Consider the following 18,201-nt stretch of genomic DNA (forward strand, 5'->3'; position numbering starts at 1 on the left):
GTAAAAAATAATGAATTTTTTTACCATCGTTTTTAGGATCCTGCCGCTCCCGACGGTGGTACATATAGATGCCACGTAAAAAACGAATTTGGTGAAAGCAACGCCAATCTCAATCTAAATATCGAAGCAGAGCCAGAACCTGAGGGTGATGGTCCAACGTTTGTCGAAAAACCAAAAATCACTTCCCACCAAGGAGGTAAACTTGTTATTATGGAATGCAAGGTCGAGTCAAATCCAAAACCCACTATTATGTGGTACCGAGAGAATAATCAAGTATACGAAACAAGTAAGATTAAGATGACTTTTGAGAGCGTAAAAGAAGATATTTACTACATAAAGCTTGAATTAAAAGATCCTGGGCTAGACGACTCAGGACTTTATAAGTGTAATATTAAAAATATACATGGGGAACTAAACGCTAATCTAACTTTAAATATTGAGATTATTCCAGTCATAAAAGAAAAGCCTAAAGTTATAAAAATAATAAAAAAGAAAACTGTCATTGTCGAGTGCAAAGTTCTTAGTAAATATGCTCCTGATTGTACATGGTTCAAAGAAGATACGGCAGTAAAAAAAGATTCGCGACATCAAGTCCATGTCGAACAAGTTAAAGAAGTAAGATTTTTTACGTGTGATCTATTTAATCAAATTTAATACAAACATATGCATTTTAGGGTGAATTTGCAGTTAAACTTGAAATAGCAGATGTTCAAAAAACAGATAAGGGTCTATATAAACTAGTTGCCAAGAATGAAAAGGGTGAAGCCACTTCACAAACTGTTGAAGTCACAGAGCTGCCTCCAGATGAAAAACCAAAAGGAGAAAAGCCTAAGCTGAGTAAACTCACCAATATTGTAAGTTAGTTAATAACTTATTGTAAATTATTAACTAAAGCAAAATTTCATTTGGATAATGTTGATGTATAATGTTGACTTACTATTTTTTTTTGTGTTTTAGACAATTGAAGAAGGAAAATCTGCGGATTTCATATCTTCATTAAAAGTTACAGATAAGACAGTTACCATAACATGGTACAAAGATACTTCTATTATTACTCAATCTAGTGACATGAAAATATTTTTTGATGGCACAGTAGCACGACTTACTATTACTAAGTGTAAAATTACTCATTCCGCTACTTACAAAATTGTGGCGAAAAATGAATTTGGAGAGGATGAATCCTCCGCTTCTCTTACAGTAAAAAAGAAGCAGGATGAGGAAGAAGAAGAGGAAGAAGAGGAAATCCAAGAACAGAAGGTTTGTGAATAACTAGAATTACAATCATTGTATATAATTATTTAATTAAAAGATCGACCTGTTCTTCAACATTTCATTACAAAAAAAAATAGTTAAAGCAAGAAAAATAGATTATTTTGACCGATTATTTGTCTTCATTAAGGTGAATATTAAAACTCTTATTCTCTGTATTTTGAAAACAATTGCAGAATTTTTTTTTTTTTTAAATACGATAAAAATAAATATAACAATAAAATGTTCTCGCAACTCTCTTAATCTCTCCTACTCTATATAATTTTAATAAGAGGAACATCTTTTTTTGTCTATTCGCTGTCGTTGGCTGGTCGCCAAGTCAGATAGGTAATTTCCAGTTATTGTAAAAAACTATATTGTTAATATATAGAGAAATTAATAATACCTATATCTAATAAGGTAAACTTATTTCTTTTTTAAAGAGGTAAACTTAGTTTTAAAGGTAGTTTAGTAGTTCATCTTTTAATGAGCGGTGAGTAAAAGGTAAGCGGCTAATTGTACCAACACTGAAATGAACAAAAAAAAACCTTTTGAATTGAACCAATAGTTAAGTGAAAAAACACACAATTAATGTAAAATGTTATCTTGTCAAGTCTCTTAATACTCTTGCTTTCTGTTATTTATATCAAATTATCAATATGGTCATAACATGTTGTCAATTATTTCTTAACAATTGAGCTTCTGCAAAGCAAACTTTGATATTTTTAGGTTTGCTTGATTTTATATCGCCCTGATAATTTTAAATTTAACTGAAATTGAAAATGGGCTATATACTAATATTGACAAAACAGTCAAATGTTATTCTTTCATAAAGTTTTCAATATTGACCATAGTTAAGGTTAAGGTTAACATTGTTTTGAACATAAAGCTGCGACCGTTTTTGTCATAAATACTAAAACGATTTTTTCTTGTATCACATGAGACAATACAGGGTGTCCCATTTTCATGCGTTTTATGGGTTATCTCGCTTATGCGGAGAGATAGAAACGCAGCGGTTTCGGTTGCGGTTTTCGCGACAGTTTGCTACTTTTTTGTAAAACTTAATATGCCGGTGTCAAAACTTTGACAGCTGTCATAGTTTTTAATCTACAAGGTCTTTTTAAAAAATTTAGATTTTCGAAGTATCTTTGTTAGTGTATAACATATTAAAAAAGTAAAAAGTGGTTTTAATAGGTTTTTTTTTGAGAATTTGATTCCGGCATCCATTTTATCGTAAGGTTTTTTATTTTTGAGAAAAAAAGTAAAATAGAGTTTTTTTAAACGGAATATCCTGTATATTTAAACAATCAATCAATCAATCGCTTTATTGTCAACAAATTTTACAATTTGTAGACAAAGCTGATAACTAAAGTAAACATAAAAACAAACAAAACACACAAAAATAAAATAAAACTAGTAAAACAAATATACAAACTTATATAAATCAATAATTGTATGTGGTCAAAAGTATGAATAAATAAATAAAACACAATTAAAAATTTAAAAATATAGAATTACATGTATACAATGTCAAAAAAAGAAAAAAAAGGGAAACCTAAAAAAGCAAAAAAGTATATATAAAAAAATATACAAAAGTGTTCATTAAAAAAGTATAAAAGAAAAGTAAGATATAGATATAGCTACATAAAACTGTACATATAAAAACAATAAATCAGTCTGTGTGTGTGTGAAGTTAAAATTAAGTATTAAAAAAATCGTTTACTGAGTAAAGGGCTCTATCCAGTAAAAATGATTTTAATGCCTTACGGAAAGTAGGAAAAGATGTGATGGACTTGATGTTTAATGGCAAATGATTGTGCATTTTTTTTGCTTTGTACAATATAGAGTTTTTTACCAATTCTGAATGTGGAGTAGGCAGATATAAATCATACTCCGCGTTTCTGAGAGGATAATTATGGGATGGCCTATCTGAATTTGATGAAACGTGCTTACGAATTAGACAAACGGACTCATATATAAGTAGTGACGGCAAAGTTAGGATATTAATTTTTTTAAAGAAATCCTGTCAATGAGCTCTATAACTAAGTCTAAGTGTATAACGCAAAGCTCTCTTTTGAAGTCTGAAAATTTTATCAAATTGAGTGACACTACACACACCCCAAAAAGGAAGGGCGTAACGAAGGTGTGATTCAAAGAGGGAAAAATACACTGTTATAGAGGTTGAGAGGCTAAGCTCCTTGGAAATTGATCTTAGCGCAAAACAAGCGGAGCTTCATTTTCTTGTTAAAGGGTTAATGTGCATGTCCCATTTTAACGACTTGTCAACAGTAAGCCTCAAAAGTTTCACTGAGTCGGCTTCGTCAATGGTTGCGTTATCCAGTACAAAAGATTGCAAATTATTTTTATAGGACAAAAATTTAGTTTTGGAGATGTTAAGGCAGAGAAGATTAGAGTCGCACCATGCTTTGATAGAAGTTAAGTCACTTGATATGATTTTATGAAGTGCGGCAATATCCGGATTACTCCAGGTAAAACTAGTATCATCCGCGAATAGGCAGGTTCTTAATATTCAGACTAGCGATATCATTGATAAATATGAGAAACAAAATAGGGCCAAGCACTGAACCTTGAGGCACTCCACATTCTATTGGGTTGCAAGAAGAGAACGAAGCATCAATTCTCACAAACTGACTCCTGTTATTGAGATATGACTTAAACCGTTCGAGGGGCATACCTCTAAACCCGTAGTGTTGCAACTTTTTTTATTAAGATATCATGGTTTACGCAATCAGAAGCTTTAGAAAAATCACAGAAGATTGTTGCCGTAGGATGTTGGTTACTTAAGCTACAGTATACATTATTAAAAAGGGAAAACATAGCATCATTTGTGCATTTGTTATTTAAAAATCCAAATTGTTGGGGAGTGAGTTTTTTAAATTTTAGTAGAAATGATAGGAGCCTTTTTTTCACTAATCTTTCATATTTTATTTATAGACCCTTAAATTGGTCGTATTTTACCCTTTTCAAAAATATATAACACTATGCAGTTTTTTTCAAAAATAAGCAAATAAATAACAATTTTAGAAATTTAAATACAAATTTTGATATAGTAGGTCATGAATTAAGAATAAAATGTATAAAAACTAGGTGCTTATAATCGTAATTACACCGATTTGTATTAAATATATCTAATCCTATATAAAAAGAAGGAAACTTGTAACTTAGAACAAAAGATTAAATTAATTAACAATAATTATTAAGAAAATGCCACTACATATATAAAATTATAAACATTGCTCAAATTGTGACCCATTTTCTCTAATACACAGCCAGCATAGCTTTTGGATTCTTTCCAAGGCTTTCAGAATAATCATAGGGCGACTTCTCAATTCTCTAAAGGCATCTTCTATAGCGCCACGCATATTTTGAATTGAATCATATCGCCTTTTGTAAACCTTATTTTGAAGATAGCCCCATAAAAAAAAACCAAAATGAAAGGTCAGAGGACCTAGGTGGCCACCGAACAGGTCCATTTGTCTCGATGCAATAATTTAGGAAATGTTCATCCAGCCAGTTCGTCACAGCTCGCGCATTGTGCGCTGGATTTCCATCTTGTTGCAAATATATATTTTGAACTTGAGCTAGACGAACATCATCCAAGAGTTCGAATAGGTTGGTGTGAAGAATTTCCAAGTAGCGATTAGCTGTTAAGCTACCTTCATACATAACATATGCAATTTTTCTTCCAACAATTAAACATGAGACACTCAACCCAAATCTGCCCTGATGTTCTCTTGGAAAAACGTTATGCGGATTTTTTTGCGTCCAGTTTCGTGAATTATGTCTATTTAAAATTCCACTACTAGAGAAAAATGCCTCGTCCGACCATACAACTTGTTTCTCAAAATTTCTGGTACGGCACCGGTCTACGAACCAATGACAAAATTGAAGGCGTCTTTGGGCATCGCCAGGGCGTAAATTGTAAACGAGTTTAAACTTATTTGTTTTAAGTATTCTTTCAACTCTCGGTTTCGAAATTCCTACATCACGCTCTATTTTTCTACAAGAGTTTTCCGGATCTACAGCAACACTTGATAGCACGTTAATAGTGTCTTCTTCAATTTATAGGTTATAATTTTGTGGTCTTGGTTTTTAAAATGAACCATATTATATTAAATTGTTTTTAATTTAGTTAAATAATCTTGTATTAGAGTGAGGCCTTTCTGGATATCTATATTATAAAAAATAATAGAATTAGAATTACTTCACGAAATTCTAAATTAAAAAATAAAATCTTACCTCTGGAAGTAAAATTCAGTTGCTTCATCCGCGTTGTCATTACATTGGATATAGCAAGAAATCATATCATACTTATGACGATTTTCAAATTTATTTTGCATAGTTTAAATTATTGATTGTGTGAAGTGTCAATCATCTCCATGGTTACCGATTATTAAAAACTAGTATTTTGTTTTGCCATTCGCAACAGCCAATTAGAAAAATATTTAAAAGCTTTGAAATATTACGATACATACGATACAAATATACAATTATATTATGATTATAAGCACCTATTTTTTATAAATTTTATTATTAATTAATGGCCTACTACTCGTATATCAAAATTTCTATTTAAATTTTGAAAATCATTATTTATTTGCTTATTTTTGAAGACAAGTGCATTTTGTTATATATTTTTGAAAAGTGTAAAATACGATCAGTTTAAGGGTCTATAAATATACAGGGTGTTCCATTTAAGAAAACTATTTTTTTTTCTCAAAGATAAAAAATCTTACAATAAAACGGATGCCGAAATCAAATTCTACAGAAGATATCCTATCCAAACAATTTTTTTACTTTTTCAATATGTTATACGGTAACAAAGATACGAGGAGTGCTCGAACATCTAAATTTAAAAAAAAAAACCCTCTACATTAAAAACTATGATAGCTGTCAAAGTTTTGACAACGGCATATTAATTTTCACAAAAAAGTAGCAAACTGTCGCGAAAACCGCAAGTTTCTGTCTCCACGCATAAGCGAGATACCCCATAAAACGCATGAAAATGGGGCACCCTGTACATACAAAAATTAGACAGCATCACGTCTCCGTTTATTCAGAAGTATTAAAAAACGTGTTTTTTTGTAATAAAAAACAAGTTTTAAAATAAATCAATGACTTAACTTTCAAGTGTTCACTTAATTGTGAAGTTTTTCATATTCGCATAATATATACAGATCGTGTTTTCGTTCGTTACTTATAGGAAACCGCATAGAGGCGAAATTTTGCAACGTCGCGCGTGTACGAGTGCCTGCGACAGAGCACCGCCCCGGCCGGCCCGAGGACGGGATTAGTAAACATATGATTTTCGTGGGAGCTGCGTCGTTTGGCGACAAAATGTCCCAAAATATTACGCGAAAATCCAGGCGTTTTTAAAATATTTATTCTAATGCGGGTTTTAAAGACATGACAATGTGTAAAACCCGGATAGAATTGTAATCTTAAAATTTAATATTTAATATGATGTGTTTTGCATAATGAAAATTAAAGCGTTATTCTAATAAAAAAATAAATATCAACTCTGATAAAAATATAATAAAAAATCAGAAATAAAACTCTAATAAACAAACTTAACAACATATCATTTTTTAAATAAAAGGCTCAAGTAAACCGCCTTCTTTGGCTAAACAAAAACTTAACCTATCGTAAAAGCTATTTCGCACCTCCAAAAGAGTTTCAGGTAAAATGGAATTGGCACCTTCGGCAATTTTATTTCGCAACTCCTCTAAATTTGTTGGCCTACTAAATTCATGCTTGTAAATGGTCTGCTTAAGGTAACCCTACAGATAAAAGTCATTTGGAGACAAATCTGGAGATCTAGGAAACCATTTAATATCGCCAGTCCCACTAATAAGGCGGTTAGAAAAAGTATTTGTTAAAAATTCTTTTACCCTAGCCGCGTTATGAGCAGGACAGCCATTTTGCTGAAAATAAACCGATCCCAGGTCCACATCAGGTAGAATTTGAATGGCAGGAAGAACTTGGTTTTGTAGCAACTCAAGGTACTTTTGGGCGTTTAAAGTGCCATCAATAAAAAATGGCCCTATAACATTGTCGCCCAAAATACCTGCCCAAACATTCATTTTCTGAGGATACTGGGTACGAAACTGAAAACTTCTGTGCTCGTTTTCCTGAGACCAATAACGAACAATGGAAGGATTATGTTTGCCATGTAATGAAAAAGAAGATTCATCAGAAAACAAAATATGTTTTAAAAAATATTCGTTTTCATTTGCCTTTTCCATCATGGTCTCACAAAATTCCATTCTTCGCCACTGGTCTTCAGGAAATATTTCCTAAGTTTTTGAATACTTGAAACATTTGTACCCATATTTTTTCCAGTTTTTGCAGTAACAACTATATATATATATATATATATAGTTGTATATATATATGTATATATATATAGTTGTTACTGCAAACCATTTCTTCCCGCCGTTCTATATCCTGGACCACAACAGGTAGTTCTTGACGTTTTGTGTGGCATTTTTTACAATCTTGAAGACAAAAAGATGTCTCAAAATTTGTAACCACATTTAAAACCGTTTTTGCACAAGGAATCGGTCTATTCTCAAATAATTTGAAAACAAATCTCTACACTGTACTGCCGAATTGCCTCCATAAAACTATTTAATTAGTTGAACTCTTTCGAAAGGGGTATAAACAGCCATAGTGAAAAAAACACGAAAATAACGCTCAAAAATTATTAATGCAATGTGCAGTAACACAGCAAAGTGAGGTCTGCTGACTCCCGGTTCAAAAAATAAAAACGAAAAATTCCGCCGCCTGCAAGCCGCAACCAAGGGGTGTTGCCATTATTTTGGGTAATACGTAGCTCACGATAACACGATCTGTATATATATTTCAATTCAAATTAGAGTGTGTTATTTTTACGGTTAATTTTTTTAGTTTTTCTAATGAATTACGTTTCTCAATTTTGACTAAAAATAAAAAGCCGTAATGATTTTTTTTAAATATACCTTCGAAAATAAAATTCATAGGCATATTTATTTTAGATGGAAGAAAAAAAGAACGAAAAGCAAGAAGAAAAAAAGGTTAAAAAAGTCATAAAGGAAAAAAAGGTTGAAGAGAAAGAGGAAGTAAAAGTTCTTCAGAAGGTTAGTTCATAATAATATATATTTTCAAAACATAATCAACGATACTTTATAAAGATTTTTTTTACTTCATTAATAAAGCGGCTAATGCCTGTCTTATATAATCGACATAATTATTATATTTGATTATATTTACGCCTTTTCGGCACTATTTTGATACTTTGTGCATTTATGTATCGTTTATTAATAATGTATTGTCATTGTTATATGTCGATCATTTTTATTATGTACTAACTAAACCTTTTTAAACAAAAACGCAGAAAGACGACAAAAAGGACACCAAAAGCTTAACTAAAAAGGAAATCGAAAAGGAAGAGGTTTGTATATCATGTTTGTTATATTGGATTTGTCTAAATTATGTGTTTGTTCTATGTTAGGAAAATAAAAAGGAAGAAAAAACAGGTACTCGGCGAACTTCTGTTCAAAAGGTAACGTATTGTGGAAGCCCTTTTCATTAGCAATTTACGTGTTAAAATATTTCAAAAATTCCATTAGATTGAAGAAAAAACCGAATCTAGAAGAAGTTCAATCGTTCAGACAAAAGAACAAATCATAAAAGAAGACGAAACTAAATCTTCCAGTCGAAGATCTTCTGTTGTAAAAAATGAAGAGCATACCAAAACTGACTCTAGGCGCTCTTCATTCGCAGAAGATAAAAAGAAAAAGGTTACTACTAGCACTAAATCTAAGTTAGAATCTACACAAGAAGTGGTAAGTTATATTTGTTGAAAATGAAAAATCCATCAATTTTAAAATTGGCTTTAAATATGAGTTTTTTATCATAAAATCGTGTATGTTTAAGTTCCAAACATTTCTAATATTATTTGTTTGTTATACTAAAATGTAAAATTAATTCACTGTAGAAAACTCCTACATCTCCTGTAAACAATGTAAATCAAGCAGCTGCAAAAACAACAGAACCAGAGCTTTCTAAGACAAGTCTAGTAAAATCTAAATCGTCTCCAACAAAGGAAATCGAAAAACTAAAAAATTCAACATCACCACCGCCAAAAGATGAGATAATAACATCAAGCGAATTAAAACAAAAAAAATTAGAAGACGCAGCTTTTGCTAAAACAAAAGAGACAGAAAAGCCTCCTGAATCTAAAATTACTCAAGCAAAAAAAACGGAGGCTCCTAAGATTGAAGAGCCTGCACCTGACCTCAGTCAGACACGAGGTTTACTTAAAAAGGTATACCACATTGGTGTACTGCTTTCTAACATCGACTTTAAATGCTTATATATTTACAGCGAACTAACAACATACATATGCAATATATATATTTATAATTTTGTTGTAATACTAGTCTAAACGAAATCCTGTTTGTTCTGTTTCATGTCATCGTTGGATTTAATCCTATGCTGTAATGTAAATATAAATGTCACTTACCCAGACTGAAGCAAAAACTGAAACAACACCGAAGGTAAGAATATTTTACATTTATTATGTATAAATAAATCCTTCATTTTTACCCATTCTCCTAAATTTTATAATGTAGCCTGAACCAAAACCGAAAAGAGTTATACCTCCTAAACTAGAGCCTCAGAAAGGTAGCTTCTTGAATATTCAGTTAAAACCGGTTCAAAAAGATGCTAAATCTACCGAAAAAGCTAGCTTAGAGGTCGATTTGAAGGTAATTACTACTCGTTGGATCTTCGGAATCTTCTGTGACTACTGTCTATGTCTTCTGGCATCTTCTTCCATTCTTCCGCCTTCTCTTTCTCTTTTTATGTCTTTTATTTTCTTCTCCTATATCTTCTATTTTTCTTTAAAGATAAGCTTATTTAATAGTAATCAGGAAAATTCATCCATTTTTATATACTAGAGTATTAATTTCTAGTTAAGGTTTATATTTCTAGATAAAAACTAATACACACACACACACGAATTTGTGTGTAATTTTTTAATCTTATTTTCAATTTTCTTTATAAAAATCTATAGTCTGTTTTGTATAAAGAACCTTTAACATTTTAAAATACTGTATATTATTAAACCCGCTTATCTTTAAGGCTTTAATTTTCAGGCCTTTCCGTGATAACAATTTCTTCTCATTTGCTAGTCAATTCAAGCTGAACACTCGATTTGTTGAGGTTGAAAAAGAAATATTTAGAAACCTTATTTTTAATGTGAATTACAAAATACTTCTCTAATTGCTGGATTATTTATTTGAATCTTTTTCGCCCACTGTTTAAAAATCAATATAATCTATTTTCTAAAGAAAAAAGGACATCTTAAAAATTTCTTAAATTCATATTTTCAAAAAGTACTAAATACCAAAGTACAGTTTTTAAATTTTTTCTTAGTAATTCATGTAAAATATTAATTTTTGTTCACGAGTTTTTCATATATTTTAGACTAATGTAATTAAAACATCTAAATAATAATTTCCAATAGTTTTGAAAAATAGGCCAAGTTGAATCAATTACGATAAAATGCGAAAAATGATGAAAGAAAAATAGGTAAATATCAAAAATAGATGAATTTCAGCCATGTTTTGGGTTAAAGCATTTACGAACCAAAGAATCCCTTTCAAAAATACTGTTTGTTTTAGAATTGGCCCTACATTGCCAATACTTGCCATTACTTCTAATACCAAAACAAATATCTGTTTATTAAATATAATGATTCAAATAAAAAAACCGGAATTAGATTAGTCTTTTATATATTCATTTTTCATCAATGGCGACGCCATTTGCTTATAGGTTCCTCGGTATTTAAGTAAATTTTACCAATAAGTATAGTCTTGAATTGGCCAGACGTCTATTTCAACTTTGACTAACTGTATAATATTCTTTCTTTAGTATAGTCACCGCCAGACATAATTTATTTTGGATGCCTGTCAAAACAATTGCTTTTTGCGAGTGACAACTATGTTTTGTTTGACAGGTTTAAGCAGGTTTTTTGACAGGTGACCAACATAAATTATGTCTGGCTGCGATTATATAAGATTGTTTTTTTTTCTGTTATTTTACTTCCATATTTTTTATTTATAAAGTTATATATATATTTAACATTATAATTTTTAAATAGTCGGTAGAAACAAGCAAACCTGAAAAAGTGGCTGTCCAGAAAGGTAAAAAAAAAGAGAATTTTGACCCAAATGCTTGGGAAAATATCCCAGATTATGACAGACCAGTTTTGGAGAAATTTGAGCCTCATGAAAAGCCGGATTTTGCCGGAAGGGATAAAACCAAACTAACTAAGGTATAATATAAAGCTTTGATGTCAGTGGCAAACATAACATTGCGTGTAAGCAAATGCTTAGTTCTTGCTTTAACAATGTCATATGATTTTCAAGGACGCACCTGATTGTCATATCTGAGCAACAATCGAGCGCTCAGGCAGCGCTTTTTTCTGATGAACCTGGCCATTATAAAATATAATTTTATGATCATAATCTGGTTTTAAGAATTACTTAAGTAACTTTTATCTTTTTTTAAATATGTGTTTTAAAATGAAAGAAGGAATAACAAGTTAGGGGCTGCGCTGGTAGGCCTGTGAGATTTAAATTTATAGATTGAATATAAGTATATATTTGCGAAGATTCAAATATTCGAATAGCAGAAAATTCAACCAAAACGATCTAAAGCCGCTCGACTAATAAAATTAAATAAAACCCCAAGTCATGAACCCTATCGAGGCTCTAGGCCACACCTCCGGCGCAGAACGATCACGTGACCACTCCATCTGTTCGGTAACCCAAGTATAGGCTGCTAGTCACAATCGCAGGTGCTGACGTTCACTATTGATCTGACTACGAACTCGAAGCGTAGTCAGAAACTACATTTAATTTCTTCTATGAATGTAGAAGTTATTTATCAAAAATATTCTCTTGTACGTTTCTTAAGCTTGTCCACTTTTCACCTTCATACATTTCAAATATAAACCGTGACTGTTGTGTTTCTTCGTGAGAAGCTTAGAAGGCCAGAGAAAGAGAATATGATTACAGAACATTTCTAAGAGTTATTTATAGGGTGTTCCATTTTAGAGGAAAAATAGCATATTTTTTGACGTGCCCGTATTTTCAATAAACCCAATCTATTATATAAACAGCCAAACTTTAAGAGGTGGATAAACAAGTCATTTGCAACAAAAAAGTACATTTTTTCGAAAAGTTGTTAGTTCTTCAGGTATATACCATTTTTTGATTTTATCAAATTTCTTTGTTTTTTTTTCATATAAACAAGAATATCTCCGTTATTCTTACCACCACATAAAATTTAGATATACCATCTGAAAGAGAATTAAATTTGCTATAAGATGGGTATATTTAAGTTTTTGAGTAATATTTTCCACCGGGTGTTATCAATAGTTAAATGTAACATTTGGGAAATGTGCAAAATTAGTGGTATCTTCTTCGCTGTCATTTTTTCTAAAATTTGGTAAATAGAGACATGTTTTTTTTTCAGCAAAAACTACTGCAATTAATATGACATACTTACTTTTATGATAGCTATTTGTTTTCACAGCAATATCATGGGCAAAATAAAAAAAAACACAAGAATTGAAAATTTTCAAATTTTATATTTCTTGATTGACCAAAATTAAAAAATCAAAATTTTAATAAACAAACCTAAAATTATACAATTCGATATTTCAATATATTTGATGCATCTTCTTCTGACACTATCAACAACCCGTTCAAGTTCAACGCGTTTTTGTCGCATTTCATTGCAACACACACTAATTCGATTAGTTAGTTCGTCTCGAGTATTAATGTTAATAGTATAAACATTAGATTTTAATGTGCCCCAGACATAAAAGTCAAGGGGCGTAAGGTCAGGGCTTCTAGGCGGCCATCTTACCGGACCGTATCTTCCGATCCATTTCTCCCTAAAGCATTGATTCAAGGAATTTTGTACAATTCTGCCATTATGGGCTGGGCATCCGTCCATTTGAAACCAAAGTTCCTATCTAGCGGCTAAGGGGATTTCTTCCAGAAAATCAACAAGGTCATTATTTAATAAATTTGAAAACTCGTTGGAATTGAGCCGATCAGGAAGTATTACAGGCCCGAAAAGGCGACCTCTCATTAATCCTATCCACACGTTGACCCTTATCTCATGCTGAAAATGTGAAACAACAGTCGCATGAGGGTTTTCTGTATGCCATATATGGTGATTTCTTAAATTCATTATCCCGGCTCTAGTAAATGTTGCTTCATCTGTCCAAAATATTTGATCTGTTCCCCACTTTTGCAACTTATTCAAGTATCACCTACAGAATCGAAGCCTCACCTCACCATCCACTGGCAATAAATCCTGGACTTTAAAAATGAAACGGATGCAAATTATTTTTTTTTATGAACTCTATGTACAGTGGAGTGGTGAATCCTTAATGCAGCACAAATGCGGCGGGTACTTCTAGATCTATCTTCAGTAACAGCTCTCATAATCGCAGTTTCTTGTCTCCAGCGTTGAACATTTTGACCACCTTCTTTAATCCGCAAACCTCAAAAGGAACCAGTTTTCCCATGGCCTCTGAACACTTCTGCAAATGTACTTCTATGGGGTTGCCGTCTATTAGGAAAACGAAGCGCATACTCCCTTGCTGCCTCCCGCGAGTCCATTTGCGACACCGTAAATAAATAAGATATCCTGATATTCAATGTTTGTGAAACTAGGCATTATTTTTTTAAGCACGTTTAAATCAAATTACTAGTACTTGTTTAACTACTTTAAGTCGAAGTGAAAACTTAATGGCAGTTCTTGTCAAATTGTAAATATCTATGCTTTTGTTTTAAAATCAAGTAATACATGGTTTGTGAATTTCCTTCTTTTGTGGATTCATTGCCATTTACAAAAGAAGGAAAACTTGCCTTTTTTCTTAAAGAATGAATATCGCGATATGTTATTTGTTTACGGCTTCTCTAATGGAAATTTGTGGAGTTGTTGTGATAAGCAAGCCGCACACCTACGATACAAATGTTGCGCCACAAATGCTTTTCCACAAATGCATCAGACAGTATTTAACGCGCGCGTGTTATTCAATTTGGATCCACTTACCTAAGATGCATTTGCTACCAAACGGCATTTGAAGCCACACCAGTAAACATTTGTGTTTACTCCCCGGATAATCGTCATCAGAAGACGACGACATGGCTACAAATGCGGAACAGAACTAAGCCCTGATGTACGTGCTTGTACCGCAATTGTGGCAAATGTACAAAATGTTGAACGAAATTATGTCGAAAGACAAATGTGGTGCCACATTTGTAACTTAGGTGTGCGGCTGGCTTTAGCGAAGATAGATCTACAAGTACTCACCGCATTGGTGCTCAAAAGATCAAGAAATATCAAGTTTGAAAAATTTTAATTTTTGTGGTTTTCTTTCTTTTGCCCATGATATTGCTATGAAAACAAATAGCCATCACAAAAGTCAGTATATCATTGAAAAGCATATTAAATGCAGTAGTTTTTACTGAAAAAAAACATGTCCCTATTTACCAAATTTTAGAAAAACGACAACGAAGAAGATACCACTAATTTTGCACATTTCTCAAATGTTACATTTAACTTCTTATAACACCCGGTATAAAAAATTACTTACTTAACTTAAATATACCCATTTTATAGCAAATTTAATTCTCTTTCAGATGGTATATCTAAATTTTATGTGGTGGTAAGAATAACGGAGATATTCTTGATTATATAAAAAAAAAACAAAGAAATTTGATAAAATCAAAAAATGTTAAATGAAAAATACGCGTCCAGATATTTTTTTTGCATAAAAACGGCGCCACATACGAAAAAAAGGTGAGAAAGGTTTTTTGTCACAAATTGAACGAGGAATTTAAAAATTAATTTTAATTTAAAATATCTCAGTGGCGTACTATTTTTTTCTTTAAAAAAATTGAGATCATTACCCGTATGCGCGCCAATAATAAACATAAAATTCTTAATTGCATCCAAAAAAATGCGCGATAACTACCTCTTAAAACCCTTTAAATTTTGTTTGCATATATCGACCGGTTTCAGAGCAATAAATAAGAAAAACTTTAATACTCCGTATCTCGGAAAACGAAGCATTTGCGGACATACGTTTAGCAAATAGCAAACTGTCATTATTTTTTCATGCAGAATCACCTCCTGAAGTTTATCGCACTTATTTACTAAAACCCTGTATGTCTTCAACTGTCTTGAGTTTTCGATTCTTAAAGAGTCACATTTTCGCTTTATACAATCTTATTACATATATTAATATAAAGTATACAAGTAGAAAATGCAAATATGAAGTCATGGAAATTTCGATCTATTATTATTTTATACTAGTTTTTTATAATGAAATATATCAAAGGAAAAACTAACGTTGTATTACATTAAAACTAAAAATTAACGCTGTATTACAAGTCTCAAGAAAAGTGAAGCAAAAAAGGTAAAAACAATTATCAGAATTAAAAACCTATTTTAAGAAACTAAATCATTATATAATTAAAAAAAAATGTCGAACCAGAACTATTTTACACAATTATAAAAGAAATCATACCAATCGGTTTCGGGTGCAGCTCGAGACATTCAGTATGGACGTCTTCCTCTACGTCAAACGCTTAGTTGACAGAACTTTAAAATTTGATAAAATTAGGTCTTTTCGCATACTTCCGTTTCAGCATTTAATAGTTGCACAGAACGAAAATCGCTTTCAATTTGTGTCTCAAATCATAATTCGGCAATGAAACGGTCACATTTTTTTGAATCGTTTGGACATTCGAGGCCATATTTACCACCTTGGGACACAATACACTTCACTGGGCTGCAGAACTATGAGAAAAACTATTTAATGATTAAAGTTCTGTTCATGTGTAGTGTGGTATTAAAAATAATAAAATTTTAGGTTCTGTTATTTTATCATGATATTCAGCTGGACTAGAGTACCATAATTTTCTTCAAATTAAAAATCTCTTAAAAGGATTGCCCCTGAAGGAATATCGAAATTTATTTTGGCAACAAAACATGCCACCCGTGATGTTCAAGACTATTTATTTAGTTCAAGAAGCAACGCTATAATGAATGGATAGGAAGTAATGAAACAAATGCTTATAGCTCTGATCTTTACCATTTGGATACCTTCTTTTGGGACGACCTTAAAAACGGGCATACCAAAATTAAAATTAAAATTTTAATTTTAAAGTCATTATAGAACATGTTAACAATATTAATAGACTAAATCAAGAAAGTCAAATTATCACTGCAAGTTTCGAAAGGCTAGGAACAGATTACCAATGTTGGTTTAAGAATAATGCAGCACTGATATATTTTAATTATTAGTGATTATATTATTTTGTTACTTTAGAGTTATTATTAACTATTTTCTTGTTGCTTTCTATTCAATTCGGACTATTAAATTTTTATTTGAAAATAATATATCTGAAGGTTAGTTGCCATTGGCTTTTTGTATCCGTATGTATTTTTTCCCGGGTGTTCTTCCATTGGGCTTTCCGCTCCACAGCCGAATACAGCTAAAATATCTGTAATTTTTCATCTAACAAAAAACTTAGAGAAAAATTAGTATAATAGCTACTAATCCATCGAAATGATTTATTTATATTTGCAGCTTTTTGAGTGTCGATAACTCAAAAACAGTTGAAGCTTTATAGTACCTGTTGTTTTTATAACAACAATGTTCAACCACTAGTTTTGAAACATGAAATAGTTTTCTTATTTTCTTTTCGTACGGTATTTCAAAAAGGCAATTACAGAAGTCAAAATACTAATAAACTGCATATTTATAGTTTCCTAGTAATTTGCCAGCGATTTAAGGAATATGTTGAAGATATCCATTAGTTTATATTTGGAACAAAACGAGTGTGTTACTGTAGTCTATTTATGTTTGCTGTGCACTAATTTGCAAACGTAAATTCGAATTGTTGTCAGGATAAAATAGCATGATTGTGTTGAGTGGGTATTTAAGTACACTCATAATACAATGTTAACACCTATTTAATTCTTTTCGCTTTCATGTTTTACATTAGAATTGTGTACAATCGCAAATAGTACAAGCCGTTGGTCGGTATCTTAAACTCGTCTTATTTCTTTGGTTTGTTTTTTTGCTTCTAAAAAGGCATTTCTTGAGCTTCTTTTTTATATGCTTGTTTGCCCGCCAGTAATGTATGTATCCGGCTAAGCATCAGCAAAAATGCAGTTCCCAGCAAAATATGCATTTGGTAATACTTATTTATGTTTAAATTTTTACCTCAACCTATAGGAAAAGCCTTTATTGGCAGCTGAAGGTAAAGAGAAGCCTAGTCTTGCGGCTGAACAAAAAGCCACACCTATTCTTCCGCAAATCAAAACCCCCGAAGCTCCTAAAATTGAGGTTATTAAAGAAAGAACTCCTGAACCCAGAAAAAAATCCTTAGAACCCGTTTCAGGCGCTGGAAGTAGACGTGGATCGCTTATACCTCCTGAGGCTATGGGTAGACGGGCCAGTCTAATCATTTCAGATGAGGTAAGCATTTATTAAAGAACTTAAATTAAGGTATTTCAAGCTGTATTTCGTCCTATGGAATTATTGAACAAATATTTGACTCTGTGTACCTCGGAGTAAATTTAGTAGAAGCATTCCATTACTGTTTTGAAAAAAATGCTTGGATTTAAAAATTTCTATTTAAGTTGAGGTCTTTTTTACATAGTAAGTTAAAACAATCCAACAGAACTCAATTTAGAGGTAAATATTTATTTCAATTAAAAAATCAATTGAATTTATTTAGGAAATTGTACGACTTAAAAGTAATTGCGGTAATTTGGATTTGTAAGAAAATAGATATGATCAGCATCGTGCTCCAATGAAAAAATCAAGTCGTTTATCAATAGTTTCAT

General features: G+C 31.6%; 1 protein-coding gene across 13 annotated transcripts in view; it reads left to right on the forward strand.

Annotated features, from left to right (window-relative positions):
- The window catches only part of LOC126748994 (twitchin), a 96,018-nt gene that overhangs the window by 4,488 nt on the left and 73,329 nt on the right, over nt 1-18,201 (forward strand). For 6 of the 13 annotated variants that reach the window (XM_050458581.1, XM_050458571.1, XM_050458572.1 and 3 more), the window contains 12 exons: nt 37-615; nt 675-854; nt 958-1,257; nt 8,286-8,387; nt 8,645-8,701; nt 8,762-8,812; nt 8,880-9,095; nt 9,248-9,577; nt 9,780-9,809; nt 9,885-10,019; nt 11,417-11,590; nt 17,588-17,830. In XM_050458581.1, the coding sequence (XP_050314538.1) occupies nt 37-615; nt 675-854; nt 958-1,257; nt 8,286-8,387; nt 8,645-8,701; nt 8,762-8,812; nt 8,880-9,095; nt 9,248-9,577; nt 9,780-9,809; nt 9,885-10,019; nt 11,417-11,590; nt 17,588-17,830 (2,397 nt within the window). The remainder of the gene's footprint in view (nt 1-36; nt 616-674; nt 855-957; nt 1,258-8,285; nt 8,388-8,644; nt 8,702-8,761; nt 8,813-8,879; nt 9,096-9,247; nt 9,578-9,779; nt 9,810-9,884; nt 10,020-11,416; nt 11,591-17,587; nt 17,831-18,201) is intronic. The other 7 variants (XM_050458573.1, XM_050458575.1, XM_050458574.1 and 4 more) reach the window with 7 other exon arrangements.

This window comes from Anthonomus grandis, chromosome 22 (assembly GCF_022605725.1).
Source record: "Anthonomus grandis grandis chromosome 22, icAntGran1.3, whole genome shotgun sequence".
NCBI lineage: Eukaryota > Metazoa > Arthropoda > Insecta > Coleoptera > Curculionidae > Anthonomus > Anthonomus grandis.